At 35.9% G+C, this 19,070-nt stretch overlaps 1 protein-coding gene across 1 annotated transcript in view; it reads right to left on the bottom strand.

Annotated features, from left to right (window-relative positions):
- Positions 1-19,070, bottom strand: part of erbb4a (erb-b2 receptor tyrosine kinase 4a) — a 173,303-nt gene that overhangs the window by 56,424 nt on the left and 97,809 nt on the right. The window contains exon 3 of the mRNA XM_084401932.1: positions 5,253-5,439. Coding sequence (XP_084258058.1) covers positions 5,253-5,439 — 187 coding nt within the window. The remainder of the gene's footprint in view (positions 1-5,252; positions 5,440-19,070) is intronic.

Here is a 19,070-nt window from a genome sequence, read left to right as displayed (position 1 = left end):
GAATTGTGGAGTCAGCAGACATGGCGTAGACTCAATGGCAGAGCTTTAGTGAATAACTCAACAGGATTCAATGTACTATAAAACGGACAAATAAAAACACAGCTGTGATTTCTTATCTAAATTGTTCTGTACATGTCCTATAAGCTGCGACATTCGCATGCACACTGTCTAAGATTTCAGAGTTATAAATATAGTCGTTTATTGTTAAATCCAACTAAAAATCAACAGTTTGTAAAGATTTCAATTTAATGATTTATATAAAGACCACCGAAAAACGTACTACTGATATTCTAAAAAGTAAATAAATAAAACTTCTAGTATTAAATTAGCAGTCTGACTCCTTTTTAAGATAAAATAGAATAAAATGGTAAAGAAGCATGTTTATTTACATGCAAAACAAGTATGCTATTATACATTTAGATAAAACAAGGTTTAGGCCAAAGACTAACCAGAGTTTAGGCAGTTGGGATGCCTGTGGGGATTGGGATTGTGACTGATTTTCTGTGGAGTCTATTTGCAGTAAGTATTTAATGCATAGTTTTCCTATTAAAAGCACGGTTCCATGTTTTAATATGGCAATTTGTCATTATTATAAAGAAAAAATGGCTATTGGAAATTATGGAATTATGAATGATTATGCATTGCACATTCATTGTAATATTGCCTTCTGATGCATTTGAATATGACAAAAGCATTGGTATATATATATATATGCCCTTTTCATCTAAGATGAATCAGCTGAGTAATGCTTTTTAATTTGTATGCATACTGCATAATGGTCTAATTGCTTTGCACGGTGCACACTGAGACTTATTGTCGTGTTGCTGGAGTGTGTTCCAAGATCGCATTCACTAGAGAATGCACTGTATATGAACAACAGACTTGTTCATGAGATTGTCTAATGTAAGCCTTGATTTGCAAGCAACTGCACAAGTGCTTGTGATGGGTTGAGTATTAAATAACCTTTGGCCAGATGCGGTGAAAGAAATATTTAGATAAAGGGATCTGCCCACTCAATTATTGAACTGATTCACGACAACATGTTGCATGAAGTTCCATCATCATGAGATTCTAAAAGGTTGATGAAACTACCCTTCATGCAGCTGTGTGTTATAGCAGAGGACATCTATGAGAACATTTGATTGAAGGACCACAGAAAATAAGGTTACAGCCATTGTTGTATCAGAAGTTTCTTATGAAAGCTATTGATCATGCTGCAGAGCTGCGTAGAGGAACCATGAGAGCACATGGGTGTAATCAAAGGAGCCATTCATCATCAATGTGCTGAATATCTCAAGGGGCTGAAGAACAACTTTCATCTCCTAGAACTAATATTGAAAATTGCAGAAACATGGCTGCCATTGCCTTGAGAATCAGACTTTACCAGCATCGCTGGAGGAATAGAGAAATTCAATGCTAAAAAAAAAAAAAAAAAGATTCAAAGACTTTAGCAAGGAATTGAAAAGATGACGGTAACCACAAATGTGCAGCGCTTCCCATCACTGAGCACAGCCACCTTTTCACAGTTGCATTTTCTTGCTTGCAATAGAGGTTATGATTTACAGCATTGTGTTTTATGAAGGTCTCTGTTGCAGTATCATAAATAGTGTGAAACTTTCTGCAACACTGGCCTGGAACATTTCATCCATTGTGTGAAGCTTTGCAATCTCTTGTATTGTATAGAATAAAAGTTATTCTGGTTGTAGTGCACATTTCTCACTGATATACTGAGGTTGTTAACAGTCAATAACTAATTTAAATGAATGCTTTAAAAAAAAAAACATCAGCATCGGTGTCAAATATATAGACTTGTCTTTATGATTCTAAAAATGGGCAAAGCTAGTCTTTCCACTAACGCACTTAAAATCTATGCATTCTGGGGAGTTTCAAAGCAGAAAGCTTGTATATTAAAAAATGCTTGTACAAAAAAGTGTGATTCGGCTGTGAAAGTTTTAGTGGCTACTTTTTTAGGCACCATTGATTGACATAATGGGTGTAGATATTTCTTTATAAATGTCATTTTATGCATATCGTATGAAAGGTTTCAAGAATGCTGGATTTTCATGGGCATGACAGTTGATTTAATATCATTTTCCGTTCTGCTGCACTTTATCAAAGAAAAATATCCAGCTAAGACCATCATAGGCTGGTTTAAGTGAGTTTTTGGCGTAGGTACATTTCTTTATTCATTTTCGATATTTTGAAGAATATGGTTAACCTAACAATTGATGGACCCTATCGATTTCCATAGTCTGCATGGGGGAAAATACTATGGAAGTCAATGGTGCCCATCAACTGTTCAAATGAAGACAGAATTTTCATTTTTGGGTGAACTATCCCTTTAAGATGATATGGCTTAGCATTCAGTCAAGTAAGTAACTAATTACTAAGCTGCACAAAAACATGATTAATGTGCTAATCAGATGTTCTTCATAAGTCAATTCAATGTCAATGAATACAGCATGTCAGTGCCGAGTTCATGTTTTATTCTCATATTTCTCATACTGTAAGCCAGACAAAATCTTTCTTGTGGCAGTAAAACTGCAGTGTGGATTCTTTTCAAAGACATGCCCTGTAACCCCATTCATTTAAAGATGCCATCTGACACCTCATCACAACAGAGAGAGTAACAATAAAAGGAAAAACACATCTTTGAGGAAACAAATAAAAGTGAAGACAAGAATGCAGTGGCGCACCCATACTGTCAGCGCTCTATTCATCCTCATACCGAGATATCGTTTAATCAGCCATTAAAATGAAAAAGCCATATTTGAGATTAATAATACATGGTTACGCAAGATGCCTGCTGGGCATGTCTTAACTTTCTGTCCCTCACCTACTGCGACCTCGCACCACCAGCTGAACTCCTCTGGGCTTCTAGAAGTCAGACAACCGTTATCACGCCTCTGGCTGTTTTGCTTTGAGGCGCCGACGACTTCCTCTATTTGTCTGTTGGTTGTTTGACCCCTTGATCTGTTTCTTTTTCTCTCCATATCTGTATGCATCCGAACGGGGATCTGGAAATATTGTTCTAAGATGAGTTTCTATTTCACATGGTATAAGATGTAAACGAAAGTCTCCCTATGGGGCAACCAAGCAAGGCTAAAATAATAAAAAAAAAAAAACCCTAGATGCCATCTGTAAAACATGTTCAAATGATACACATAATACGCTAATAAGATAAAAAGCAGTCACATAATGAAGAGTGACTAATTTATATGAGAGACGTCTTCTGATGTACATGATTATCATAGCTCCTGCACTGCACAGCATGAAAGACATTATTAGTGCCAATCTTATCTAACGTGTTCACATACACCAGTCCCTGCTATGCTGATTTGCACTAAGACCACGACTTACACAGACATCAGTTAGACATCAAAACATTACAAAAATAGACTGAAGTATAATTACTAGCCATGTAAATAAACGTACTGCACTAGCAGACAAATTACAATTTGTAAAAAGAATTAACAACAGGTCTTCATTATCTTTGATCCAGTAATCACTGTTTAAACGTACATTTTAGAAAAATGTTTTTGAAAAACATCTCTGATGTTCAAAAATCAATTGTGAAATATACCTACAAATGAAATTTTTCTATTTAAATATATTTTTAAATGTAATTTATTCCTGCGGTGCAAGGCTGAATTTCTTCAGTATCATATGATCCTTCAGAAATCATTCAAATATGCTGCTTTGCTGCTCAAGAAACATTTCCTATTATTATCAACACTCAAAAAAATGATATGTTGGCTTTAATTAATTTTTTTATGTCAACAGGTTCCACATAACTGGGTTACGTTAAACTAACATAATTTGTTCATGTAACTTCAACATCATGGAATTAAGTCATTTTAAGCGACCCAATTTAAGTAGTCTCAAAGAGAATTTTTAAAGGCTTCCTGACATGATTCAGATGTTTCAGGTGTATCCATTAATATTTCATTTATTTGTGTGACACCTAATTAAATTGATAGATTACAGCTAGCTATTTGCTAGCAGTAGCACGTGTTAGCATCTTAAATGCTAAGATTTACAATCTCTTTCAACCAAAACAGCTGTAAGTAACAAAATCAGTCCACAGCCAAACAAAATGCTCCACTCTTCTCCACAATGGTAACACACTGTAATTTAAATGGTTCTAATAATTCCAATGTAATTGACCATGAAACACAATTACACACTATCAAGTCTTACCCTTTTCTCATTTTCTCAAAAAAAAAACATAAAATAACACTTAATTTTAACATTTATTCTCTCTTAATTCAACCATTTGCAAAGCATGCTGGGAACTAACAAGCACCGTCCAGTTTCAGGTAATGCAACACAAATCATTCATGTAATCCAACACAAACGGATTAAGTAAACTTAAATTGTATATATATTTAAGCAGATTGAACACAATCAAATTAAGTTAGGGCAAAATGGCAGTTGGCGTCGCACTATACTGCCACCCTCTGGATGTAAGAATTTTTTTACTTAACATAAATGGTTTGTGTTTAGACAACGCGTTAGGATTTTGTAGAGTTAAGTTGAGACATAATTACGTGGACCTTAATAGAAAAAAAACATTTAAAGTCAACAAACACAATTATTATAAGTAAACTGAATATAAATATATTATGTCAAGTGCACAACCTTCCTTGTTCATTTTTTTGAGTGAATGTTGAAAACAGTTGTGCTGCTTAATATTGTTGTGGAAACTGATTTTTTCAGGATTCTTTGATGAATAGAAAGTTCAAAAGAATAGCATTTATTTGAAATAGAAATCTTTTGTGATATTAAAAATGTCTTTACAGTGACTTTTGATCAATTTAATTTGTATGTGTTGAATAAAAGTATAGTTGTTGTTTTGTTTTGTTTTTCAGGTGAAAATAAATCTAACTGGCTCCAAACTTTTGAATGGTAAAGTACTGTATGTTAACAGAAAAAAAGCACATTATCTAGAAAACATTTTAAGTTCTTCAAGTTAAAATAAGTTTTAAACTAACTTAAAAACTCCAGCTTTATTCGAACAAAGAATGTGTGCTAAACAAATTATTATTATTATTTTTACTGCTGAACCATCTTAAATGCACATTTCAGACAGATGTTTTGGGGAAATGTTGTCAGGGTAGAATCTTACAGAACTTTTGAAGAAAGACATGTATCTTCTTTGACAAAGATTTTGACATAAAAACCAACAAAAGTCAAGAAAATAGTTTTAAACTGCAGTTACAATATCTGAATGAACATTTTGTAGAATATACCTGTCAGGTTCTTGAGGCCGAGCTGTCTAAGGCCGAAGTAGGCATCTCGTCTGTAGTTGAGAAAGATGGCCAGAGCGTAGCGTCCTTCATACAGTTTAGTGCCACGGATGATCCGCAGGTTCTCCAGAGGAAGATAGTCAAACTGGTTCAGAGCCACCAACACGTAACCCGTCACCTCCCGGATAGACTGCGGAGATACAAAGAAATGAAGAAACTTAAGCATACAACTTAAACGCACATATTTTACATTTCTCAGGTGAATCCCATGAGCTATTTTCTTTTGGTGTTTCAAAGATGTAGTTTGTCCTTTAGTCAAGGCTTTACCGAAACTTCATCATCGAGTCTATTAGTCGACTAACGAGACAGCCTTGATATAATTTGAAGAGATAATGGCCCAAGAGAGCGCTGGACCCTCCCTCTCCACACCCACATCAATCATGTTGACATCCAATCACTGTTTCACACTGCGTATCATTAGCAGGCACAGAGGACAGGTCTATTTCATGCAGAAGAAGTGAATGTGATATAGCCGTTCTGATCGGACACACACACACACACTGCTGGTGTAGTCACGAAAATCCATCTGAAGAGCTGACCAAGCACACGGTGACAGCTGTCACCTGCCAGTCACGCGCACTGGAAGGCCACACAAGGACACACTGCTGGAGATCATTATTATGTCACACTTCAGACAGGACCTAAAGGACCAGATTTACTAGACAGGGCAAATTAGCGTGAAGATGCAATCCCATAAAAGCGCTGATGCAAGTGTAAAGTTCTGCGCGTGATCTACTGATGACATGCAAATTTAAGAACACGGATGCAGCCGGATCATTTCCATAATCACCAACACAATCTACCAAGACAAGCGCAAAATAGTGTCTGGTTTAAGTCGTGCAAATAATGGCGCAGATACTAGTAAAAAACCTTAGTAAATCACCTTGCATGATTCATTTAACGGGACACGCCAACTTTTTGGGACTTTAGCTTATTCACCGTATCCCCCAGAGTTAAGTCCATACATACCCTTTTCATGTCTGTGCCTGCCGTAACTCTGTCTGACGCACCCACCGCTAGCCTAGCTTAGCACAAAGACTGGAGGTAAATGGCTCCAGCTAGCATACTGCTCCCAATAAGTGACAAAATAATGCCAACATTTTCCTATTTACATGTTGTGATTTGTATAGTCACAGCGTGTACAAATAACAAGGTCACACGAGACACAGCCATCTTCTAACCGTACACATACTGGGAACTATATTCTCAGAAGGCGAAGCGCTGCTACTTGGCCGGAGCAAACATGAAAGTGTCTTGAGCTTGTGGTCACCACAGACCTTTTAACCAAAATCCCATTTTAAAAAATGGCTTTGAATTTGGTACGATGGAACCGGAGGTGCTAAAATGCTAACTCGTTTCCGCGGTTTGGCCCACAAAGTGATTTCATACCTGCACTACTGTAATTGTCGTCAGCAGTTTCTGTTACCTAGCAACAAACCAACAATCCTCCAAAACACTGGGCTACAGGACACGGGCAGAATTTCTAATTTGGTTCTAATTTACTTTATTTATTTAAAGGATTACTTTGCTTTTAGCAAACTTCCCAAATAACACTGTTTACTTTGACATTAATTTGTTTTCTTGCCCTTTTGGTATTAAAAATTCACTGGATCAGTGCCTTAGCTGCCAAGAAATAATAAAAAGAAAATCTCGCTTTTGTCCTTTTAATAGACTTTCCTAAGAACACAGGCTAATTCAATTGCAATTACAGTTCTGCGCCGCAATTCATAATTGATTCAAGCCAATTTAGCAAGCAGTAAACAATACACAATTTATTGCTAAATGAGGTTTAAGCTGGTTAATGTGCCTGTGAAGGCTTTTCTCTTTTAAAACGGAGCTTGGGATAACTCTGAATAATGTCAGATCACAGTAACATGTTAACACACAGCTCTTTTGCTAAATGTTATGCATAAACACAGCAGCTGTGAGTATTTTTTTCATACAGAAAGTTAATTTTGGTGGGTCTAGGACAGCTAATATATTCAGACACTCACAAATACACACACACACACACAAGGATAACAGTCTTCAAGGATAACAACAACAACACAATTGACAAGTACCACAGAGACACTACCGTTTGAACTATCAACAGTGGTAAAATTTCATTATGGCGGCTGAACAGAGGCAAAATATAAAGAAAAGTTATTGCAAAAAAAAAAAAAAAACTATTTTGATATGAGGTTTTGGTGTTGCTTTACATTAAAATAATATTGTACAGCGTACATGTCCTGCCTGGATTGAGGGTCATGTTCGTAACACAGCATGGCAATCATTATATCAGCCGTATGTTTAAGAGATCTGGACATGCTCTGAGATGGGGAAAAGTATTCGCTATTATAACTGTTTCCTTCACACAATGACTTTATTGTCAATGCAGTTCCCAGGAGAAAAGTCACAGGAACACATAGTGCAGTAAATGTTAATGCAGTGATCTATAAAGTACATGCACACACACACACACACACACACACACACACACACACACACACACACACACACACACACACTATGACTATATGAATACTGATTTTCAAAGTATGACATTGGACAGCCTGTGATCCATTACAAATCTACAAGATTCAAATAGGAATAGATTTATTTATTTATTTATTTATAAGTGTGGTCAAATAATTACATTTAAGGATGTGAACGAGTGCTCGGAAGTGACAGTAACTATGCTTCCATCCAAAGTTTCGAATGTAGCTTATGCGCAAAATTTTAATATTGCATAAAACATCTGCGAAGAAAGCATCGCCTCCATCCCATGTGTTCAAGAGAACAAAATCGACACTTCCTGGAAAAATTGGAGCAAAATATCTGTAATAAATATGGAAGTTGCTGCAATTAGGAAAGCCACTGTGGCTCTTTTTTCCTACATCATAAATGACACTGTCATGTTATCTTGCTTTTAGATGCCTGATGTTTGGAAATGCAATCATTGAGACAGTCCTGGGAGAGAATTAAAACAAATAATTTGACTCCGGCATTTCAGAATGATCAACCCAAATGTTGAGGTGCCGTGTGATGCGATCGTTCTGCTAGTTAGTCCAGTTATCCAATCAGTTTTTTTGTTGCACATCGAGGGGTTTATTCTGTAAACGTGTTTTCATCGTAGTTTATGCGCATGTCTTTATCCGTCTCAGTTGAGTGCATCCGTTTTTTATTCGCTTTTTTTCTTTTTTATACCCATCATGGCGTTTCTGTCTAGCATTTTTTATGCGGTTTTCCAAAATACACATTCAAAATAAGTGGATAGAAACATAGCTAGTGATGACTGACATTGAAAATGATGATCGTGTGACTTAAAAATACATTATTATTAACTGCAACTGGTTTATCTAAAACAATCATATATTCCTTTTTGATGTGTCTTTTTTCAAAAAACTTTGATATTATATCCATACAGTAATGGCATACAACTGTGTTTGTTCAAATACTAATCCACATATTACCCATATACATATAATATACATGTTTTATTGAATGTGAAATACAGAACACTTATTACAGAGACTTAAATTGAGTCTATAAACTCAATTTATTAATGTGATGTTCAATTTGTTAATGCATTTGTATATAGAAACTATAAAAAATCCTATAAAAAGTCATATAATAAACTTTTTAATTATTTCCAATTGCAACGAAAAATCCCAATCTCTTTAATCATTTTTTTTTTTTCTAGACAGCAATGAGATTAAATGGAGAATTTCAATTAAGCCTCCAGCTCCTCAGAGAAAAATAAATAACCCAGTGGTCTTTCAGAAGATATCTCAACAATGTCTCAAACAGTGCCTATATTTGCCAAGATATCAGATACTGCAATACAAAGATATCTCAACATTAACTTAAACATTTCCCATCATATTCTCCCATCCAAGTGATCTAAACTGCTATCCACATTCACTGATACCTCTATACCTTGTCCACAATCATCTCATTTGTCTATAATTAGTTTTTTTCTAAGGAATTTGATGAGAAACATCAAAGATATGGTTGATATTTAAATGTAAGCTACAAAAGAGCAAATTATTTGACTGAAATTTGCAATAAAAGATCTTCAGCAAACAGCAAATATTTGGAGTTCTAATGACTTTATAATCTACATTTCACTGGCTGTTTGATGTCTTGACTGTCCTTGGTAAAAGCATGATAAAAGTCTGCTGACATCTTTATTGAGAGCATCTTTTGAGCGAGGCAGAAACAGAAGTAACATGAGAATATTCAGAACAAACAAAACAACTCCAGTTACAAGCGAGAAAGTGGCAGGAGATCTTTTTTTCTTTTTTTTTTGCGAGAGATATGAGATGGTGATTGAGGATGGTAGTTGACAGAACCCTGCAGTGAGGAGTGGGAAGAGTTTTAGGGTCACAATCATCCATTTTTAGATGACAGAATGTGGCGAAGGCGAGCAGGCACCGTCTGTTCTGTATTCAAACCAAAGAACAACACAATATAAATGTCATCGCTATTGTTAAATGCAATCTGTTTGTTCCACTCCATGTGGCAAGCTACATGACATTGCACATATTTGCCTGAAACTAGCTCTCATTGGCAAATATTAAAAATCCATGAAGGAACACAATTTGGATGGCTAAATTAGGCAGCATTGAAGACTCATTTTAATAAGAATGCATGTTGTAAGCAAAGTTTGGTCTTCCATAACTCAAATAATGGGACTTCCTATAGTGCTCGGCATCTCAGACGATCATTACCTTCATTTGAATAGCAATCATGACCTTTACGAGTATCTTTTTGAAACAACAGCAAACCATCGGAGAAGAGAGTTGGCATATTGTGAATGATAAACCATCACTGCATGATGAATCTAAATGCACTGAATTCATAGTAGAACAAAAAATTTTACCAAGAAATTACTACATCGGCTCTGTGCTAAAAATCAATCCGCAGGCAAGAAGCTTTCTGCAAAAAGGATTTTGTGTAATTGATTTAGAATTAATTACACTTCAGCTTTGTGAATGCCAGGGTCAATATTGTCTAATTTGACAGATTAAGATACATAGTTCAATCATCATTCATACGAATGCTGTGCATTCAGTTATGTTTTTTTTATATATATATATATATTATTGTCAGGCCTTTTCATACAGCTCTAATAATTTTCAGGTGACTATAATTGCTGTGAGGAATTCATTTAACCTCAGAGGCCGTGTCATGACACTGGTGGATGTAATGAGAACTAGACAGCCGTGAATAAACTGGACGGACACACTTTCTAAAAGCTAGTACTTTCACTGTTAGAAATGGGTATATTGCAGTGTTGTCATAAAATAAAACGTGTTTCTGTTAACTGAAATAAAATAAAATAAATATTAGATGAAAACTTAAAGGGCACCTATCATGCCCCTTTTCACAAGATGTAAAATAAGTCTCTGATGTCCCCAGAGTGTGTGTGTGTGTGTGAAGTTTTAGCTCAAAATACCCAACAGATCATTTCATACAGAATGTTTAAATTGTCACTTTTTGGGGCTGAGAAAAACGCGCCGTTTTAGTGTGTATCCCTTTAAATGCAAATGAGCTGCTGCTGCCGGCACAGAGGGCGGAGCCTCACGAGCTCGCGCTCTGTCGGGACGATCTCATCTCAGAGAATGATCATATTAAAACTGAAACTCTCAGTAGCTGTGTTAATTTCGACCAGGAGTCAGACAATAATGCCCACAGAGCCAGAGAATATTTGCTGTATGGAGAAAGAACAGGTATTAGTTCAATCACATCTTAGTTTTATCCACTATTAGTGTACACAAAAGATGAAGCGTCAGTTACTCCAGAAAATCACAGAGCAGAATAAACACATTAGAAGTGCGCATTAAAGTCTAATCCATAAACTTTCTCTCTCCCTTTCATTATCATCAACATACACAGCGAACTACACAAAAACACTTGTTACAACTAACAGTAAACAAATATATACACAGCTTTTCAGGGGGTGCTTAAACTGCTAAACTTTATATCCGTAAAACGTCTGCGATAAACTGTAATAAAGTGCGCGCTCTCCCTTCCATTACTGCCGTGATAACGTTAGGCCTATCGCTGCGTAGACTGTACGCTGGATCACGAACAGTTGGTACAGATCCATCCTTGAGTAACAATGAGAGTAAATGAAGACTGCTATGTTTAATTCTTACATCTTATAACAAAACACCAACAGCTGCTCCAGCGTCGAAAAAATGGCGGACTGTGTCCAGCTCACTCAGGGCAAGTCTATGCTAAAACTGCAGTGTCCATCAACAGTCGTGGGAGGGGCCTGTGCAAAAGTACGTCACATTGCCCCCAATCTGAGAGCAGGTTGTTCTGAGACAGTGCTTATGATTTATGGGGATTTTAAAAAAAAAGGCACTGGGTGGATTTTTATCGTGCACACACTGCCAACACACACTTATGTTCAAACACCATATAAAAGAGAATTTTGCATAATATAAAAAAAAAGTCGTTTAAATTGAAGTACTAAATTGCCAAAACATAAAAATAAATAAATTGCTAAATGAATGGTAAATATGAATATTAATTATAAATATAAGTGAAAAATAATAAAAGCACATTTAAACTGAAAAATGTTAACTGAAAATATGAAAATGAAAGCCAATTAAAAAAAATTAAACACTGTAATAGTATACAAATAAAACTAAAATAACACATACTCATTCTGAATCATTGCTTTGAATTAAACTTTGAAGGGGGCATGTCTTACATTTTCTTCTCCTCATGTTCAGGATCTTGGACCAAAAACAGTAATTCAATATTACATGACTGTTGTCCATCCAAACAGGCTGTTTTAGCTAGCTACTGTACCTTTAAGAATCCAAAATCAAAACACTAGTTTTAAAAAGCCATTAAATTGTCAATTAAGCAAACTGATGTGAAACACCTGCTAAACGAATCATCTGCAGATCTTGTAGATTCTCAAAACGCCACAAATCTTTAAAACACTCCTTTTTGGAGAAAAAAAAAAAAAAAAAATATATATATATATATATATATATATATATACTTTAATAACCTTTGAATGAGTTAAGTAGGCTTGTTTGAGAAAAGTCAGAATTGTGAGACATCAATTTGCTTTTGTGAGAAATCACAATTCTGACTTTTTTCCTTTGGTCGTAAACTGATATTAGATGTGTTATGAAATGCTCAGAGACACAAGGGCTGAAGATCCACATGCAGTCTGTATTATGAGGGCAATCCACAAACAAAGTTAAAAACAGTCAAAGGTCATGCACAAACAACCAATCCAAACAATGACTGAGATAAGAGCAGAGGTAAACTTGAGAGAATCAAAAACAAGACATGAGAAAACCAGGATACAAGGCTCAGAGTAGCAGTACCAATAAACCGGGCTTTATATAGGGTGAGCTATGAGACACAGCTGAAAACAATAATGGAAGATGAGTCCGGGCAAAGGATGATGGGAAATGAAGTCTTTGATGGAATGGCAAAAGTCTGTGATGGAGTGCCCCCTGGTGGCTCTCAAGGGCACTCCAGCTGGTGACCGAGACAAGATGCCATTCCCTCAGTAAAAAGTTATGACAAGAAAGTAAGTTGAAAATATGACCATAGCCATGAAAACGGCCTTTATTTCATGGCATTCCAAGCATAATGAATGCTAAAGTGTATAATTAGTAGACTCTAATATGCTTACAGACTATAAATTTGTGATAGCACTTTTTATGCGAAGGTGAAGAGATGCTTAATCTAACAATGTGTTAATTTCCAATAAAAAAAGCTGTAATTACACTAATGTTAGTGAGCTCGCGGCCGCGTTGAAAATCTCTCCTCCAACAATGTTGCGGTGACAGTGCAGTGGGATAATGAGGCAGTGCTATTAGCCCACAGACACAATTACCATTTTCTCCCACAAGCCCTCTTGAACCCTTCGTCTTTCTCACTGGGCACATTATGTCAGGCTGAAGAGAGTCAGGCTGAAGTGATTTTAGAGGGTTTAGCGTTAGCGAGGAGGTAGTGAAATTCTACATCTGTAAATGAGAGGTGCAGAAGTCAAGTAGCATCATCTCTAGTAAAATTACAGCCTGGTTCATTTACCTCTTGGGAAAGGGCATGCCCATTCAGCAGCACACATTAAGTGGGTGAAATAACAGCTATAGGGAGGAGATGTCTCGCACTCACTCAGAATACAGTGGATATAGCTTCGGTACTTTGATAGACATTTCCAAATACTGGGCATATTCAGAACTAATGCTTTTAAATTATGTAAAAATTCGCTACGCAGCGAATACTTTTTTTTTAAAGAAGTCTCTTATATGTCCACCAAGGCTGCATTTATTTGAGCAAAGACACAGTAAAAAACAGCAATATTGTGAAAAATTATTACATTTTACATGGCATTAACAGGTATGGAAGCTTGTTTCCGCAACAGAGTAAAACATTTGAAAAGATAATTATGACTTTTTATCTCAGAATTGCGAGATATAAACTCGCAGATTTGACTTTATAACACACAATTGCGAGATATAATTCTGACTTTATAACACGCAATTGTGAGTTTATATCTTGCAATTCTGACATATTTTCTCAAAATTGTGAGCTTATAAACGTCCAATAAGGAAAAAAAAGACTGACTTTTTTCCTCAGAATTGTGAGATATAAACTTTATAACATGCAATTGTGACTTTATATCACGCAATTCTGACGTTATAACACGCATTTGCAAGTTTATATCTTGCAATTCGGACATATTTTCTCAAAATTGTGAGCTTATAAACGTCCAATAAGGAAAAAAAGACTGACTTTTTTCCTCAGAATTGAAGCTTTATAACATGCAATTGTGACTTAAATATCACGCAATTCTGACGTTATAACTCACAATTGTGACTTTGTATCACGCAATTCTGAGATAAAACTCACAATTGTGAGATAAAAATTTGCAATTGTGTGTTATAAAGTTGGAATCGCGTGATATAGTCGCAAAAACAAGCTTCCATAAACATGGCATTCCTGAATTAGTCATTGTTTTTGAACAAATTGGAGTTGATGGTTTGACTCACTCATTCAGCTAGTTTTACTGTTTCATTCCTAAATGATACAAAGTCTAAACAAATCAACTGAGTAAATGATTCACTCAGGCACGTTTAATGTGGTCATATGAAGACAATGCTTTTGCATCGCAAGCTTTAACAGTTCAGTAAACAATTAATGCTCAACTTACATTTTAATACCAAGTTACTTACAGTACAGTTACTTACTGTGAAAAAAAAAAGTCGTAGAATCAAATGTTGCACGTTTCTGAATGAATCAGTGTTTTGAACGAATCGGTTGAGCAAACGATTGAATTACTCACTCATACAGACATTCCCTTCATGCCACCTACTGGCGTAACGATGTAACATTCAGAAAGACTCGATGAAAAACTGATTTCGGGAAAACCAAAGGGACTGAATTACTGGTGTCTGAGTTTGCAAAAGGCTTCAACCTTGAACTATTAGTAAAGCACTTACTCACACACACAGATCTGTAATGAGGCTAGTGAGCTGGACAATCCCCTCTCATTTAGGCGGCTTTGATTAATGACAGGCCCAGATTCTGATTACATCCTAATTAAAAAGGAAAGCAAGTGGATTTTATGGAGCATAAGAGGGAAATGGGTAGAGAAGCAGAGCGTTTTACTAAAGTAATCGCAGAGTCAGACTTATTAAACTCATTGGCCTAAGAGGAAACAAAACTGTAGAAAGATAGTAGCTCCTGATAAAAAAAAAAAAATTAAAATTAAAATTTAAAAAAGATTATATATTTATATATATATATATATATATATATAATTTTTTTTTTTTTACTGTATGCTGTTTAACCCTATAAAGCCCACTGTGTCATATTTTAATATACCAGTTCCCTGGCCCCTACTGTCTAATATCAACATGATCACAACTTTGCTGAAAAAAAACACACAATATTGAACATGAATTAAAACTTCTAATTTATTGCTCATACTTTTTTGTTTTTAGCAAGTAAAAGGCCTTTTAGTATCTAAAAGCGTTCCCCTTCTTTTATGCAGTATGTCACGATGAACATTTACTAGACTGAAGCTCATGATAACTTATGCTTACTTGATTATCCATACATATATATATACAGTATATTTTTAAATCACGTTAAAATGTGATTATTAAATCAGGCTTTTAAGGAACGTTTATATATTACATTAAACAGTATGTGTTGTAAAAACTACATTATTTGATCATAAAACTAAGCATTTTAATATCATCTTACTAAGACGTGTCACACCATCAAAGACTGTTTTCGTTCACCATTTCTTGTTTGTCGTTATTGTCACTGATTTGATTTTGTCATTGTGTTCAGGTGTGTGTGTGTCATTATCTCCCATACTCCCACACTGATTTGATTTTGACATTGTGTTCAGGTGTGTGTGTGTGTCATCATCTCACATAATTAAGTTCAGTTCAGTTGGTGTGTCTTTGTTGGGTCTCATCAATGTGTATGTTGTGTGTGGATTATCGTGGATTTACCTGTGGGAATATTAAAGCCTGTTTATCTTCGTAGTGTGTTTAGTCTCTCCCTGACAGCCTGTGACAATATGATTGTGAGATATAGATTGACAACTGATATGCAGTTTATGTACTCTGTTATACTGTTATAAAACTATCATATATTTACAAAAAAAAAAAAGTTCTACTTTTTTTGCATTTTAAATTACATCTGCATCAAAAAGCTTTTTGTGTGTGAGGTCAATTTTCTTACTATACCATAGGGCCATTACTATATGGGCCTGATTGATCAAAATTAAACAACCTAAAAAAACCTTTTTTATTTTGTTTTATTGTTATTATAAAGTATATCTGACTATTTTTTCTTGTATCAGGTTTTTACAGGATTAAAAATCCTAGTTTACGTTCATAATGTGACATTTGCATATTCAATTATTACAGTTCATAATAATAATTACAATTATTACATATTTTACATAGCTATTTGTGGCAAGCATGGCCAAGAGCTGTTGGAGCTGTTTGTTTATTTTATAATGTAAGTATTCTGTTGAACATTTGCCGGTTTCCTCCTCCTTCTTCCCTGAACATTGCTACACTATTTGAGTCATTTTGGCATCCAGAACAACAAAATATAAATCATTTGACCCATCCTCTTGCAATTACATTAAAAGTAAAACCAACTCTTACAAAGCTTTCTAAATAAGCCTAAAACCACTTAGCAAGCTGCTTTTTGTATTCACAAAAGACTCTCCCTAATCTACAAGTTTTACCAGATATAAAAGCATTCTGTCTGGACTTTTGGACACATTAAATGTCTAGTTGTGTCAGCATAAAACAGTAAGGTATAAATCCACTGGTAAGGGCATCATCATTTCTGGACTTTTGTGGCTAAAGCCCTGAATATTATTTTTCTGGGTCAAAGCCAGACATTTTTTTTTTTTTTTTTTTCAAAAATGGAGAGTTCTCAACAAGTTTTCTTGGCTCTTGTACTTCTGCTGAAAGGGAAACTAGTTCAAAATAGAGAGAGCTCTGCAACACAGATGGGTTCATTTGTGTACAGTGTCTGTTTACATGGTCCAAGCTGCCCACTACTCCAGTCTGTGTCACTTTCTCTCTGTGTTGAGTCAGTCACTTGCTGGTTGTGCTGTCACTTTGAGTAACTTTCTCTGGTTGCTGCAATGCCTTATAACCCAAAATGCATTGCATTCAAAACCATAGACCTGAATGTCCATTCAATCAGTATTATGCAACAAATGTGCAGCGCCTGAAATACATAAACAAAATAAAGTGCATAAAAAATATATAAAATGCATGATGCATTGCATGTTACTTAAAACTGATTTATTGGATATAACAGACAGATGACATTACATATCAAACAGTGGGTGACAGTGTCCTGCAGCATGCATCCAAAACTTTATTGTAAATATGCATGCATGTACACACACACACACACACACACACACTCACAAACAAACAGATAAATAAATAAATGATTTGAATGCATACATTTATTTATGTATGTATCTGTGTGTGTGCATATGACAAGTGTGGAGAGGTTATTATAGTAATATTCAAGGATATCCTCATCAGGGAAATACTTACTCAAATACTGATGCTTCTATAAAATAAAATAAAATAGAGAGTCTTTAATACACCGCGGGTCACCGTAAAATTGGTAGAGAGACCAGCAGTGTGTTTTTCAACTCGGAGATTGAAATGTGAGAAGGATTTTAACAAGGAAGGAGGAACAAAATGACCTGAAAGAGGTCCTACCACTGCATAGATCTGTCTCTCCAGCCCGTTCTCATCCCAAGGCGTCATATACTGACGCTTTTGACATTTCGTCTACATCCAACGCACATGGCACCCTTTAGCGTCAATATGAGACGCAGATAGATATGGGCCAGAAGGCGCCTCCTAGCGGTCTAACCCTAACCCTACCCCAGACCTAAACCTACCCATAACCGAACAAAGCTATCTGCGTCTCATATTGACGATAAAGGGTGCCATGTGCGTTGGATGTAGACGAAATGTCAAAAGCGTCAGTATATGACGCCCTAGGATGAGAATGCGTTGGTCTCTCCACATGTACTGCATGTATACGGACCACGGTGGCAGAGCAACAAATGTAAAGAGGCAATTGTCTGTGTCAGTTCCTGACGCTAACACGACCTGGCAGCTCAGACACTGAGCCACTCTGGTATTCCACTAAGCAGGCATGAGGTAGCCAGCAGCCTGATTGATCAGACCTTAATGAAGAGTCAGTCAAAGCCTGTAACATCATTAGCTGCTGCTGCTGGAACGCTCAGGCCTTGACCAGGATAAAACCTGACAGCGGACCATGGGTCTATTTGACAGGCCAAAGTGACACCACCTGCCGATACGCACCCTGATCCTGGATGCTGGTAGATTGATGGGAAAACATCAGGGCTACAGGTAAACAAGAGCCCTTTGAAACATGTCTTTGTTCGTTCAATGGTAATCATGCGCGATGTAGGGTGGGACGAAATAAGAGGGGAGTCTCAACAAAATGCAGAGGATTTGAGACGCATAATAACTGGATGAAACATATCAGTTTACTTCTGTGAGGTAAGACGCATTCATATTATCTGCGGACCGTGACCTGGGCCACCTTATGTGCGGTTCGAACCAATCAAACAAGAGATGACAAAGACACATTCTATATATATGCACCGATTATGCAACTTAATAGACTATTAAACTATTACAGTATGTAGCAAAATAATGGTTTATTAGGAATAAACCTTTTATAATATCACTGTTTCCACCTATATACTGTATAAAAGCAATAAGCCTACAATGATTTCACAATAAAGGTCTTTAAGGGGTAAAAACACACTTTACATACCATAAAATCAATAACCTTTATTTTAGCTCACCATCACTGTGTATTTTTACATTGTAAAGGCTATTACAATTTCTCAATGTCATTATTCAAGTGTAAAATAGTCAGCCACCTTCTAAAAGAAGACATATAGACAGATAGGAGATAATTATTAACATTATGCTTAGGACCATGCACCATATGACACACTTTGTTTTTATGTGTGCAACACAATTTTAGCTATTCCCACTTTTTCATCCTATACATTAGAACCGGTATGAGACGACTTTCATGAAAACATCCATTTATTCAGAGACTCGGTGGCCAGTTGATTTCTCTGTGAATACGTAATACATGGTTTTAGTGTGAAAACAAGGCAGCCACGTACAGCCTTTTTTGCTCCATTTCTGCAGTCATACCAAGTTTGAAACCAGAGTG

The sequence above is a fragment of the Rutilus rutilus genome (genome assembly GCF_951802725.1).
Source record: "Rutilus rutilus genome assembly, chromosome: 2".
In the NCBI taxonomy this organism is placed as follows: domain Eukaryota; kingdom Metazoa; phylum Chordata; class Actinopteri; order Cypriniformes; family Leuciscidae; genus Rutilus; species Rutilus rutilus.
This window is presented reverse-complemented; position numbering and strand designations above follow the sequence as displayed.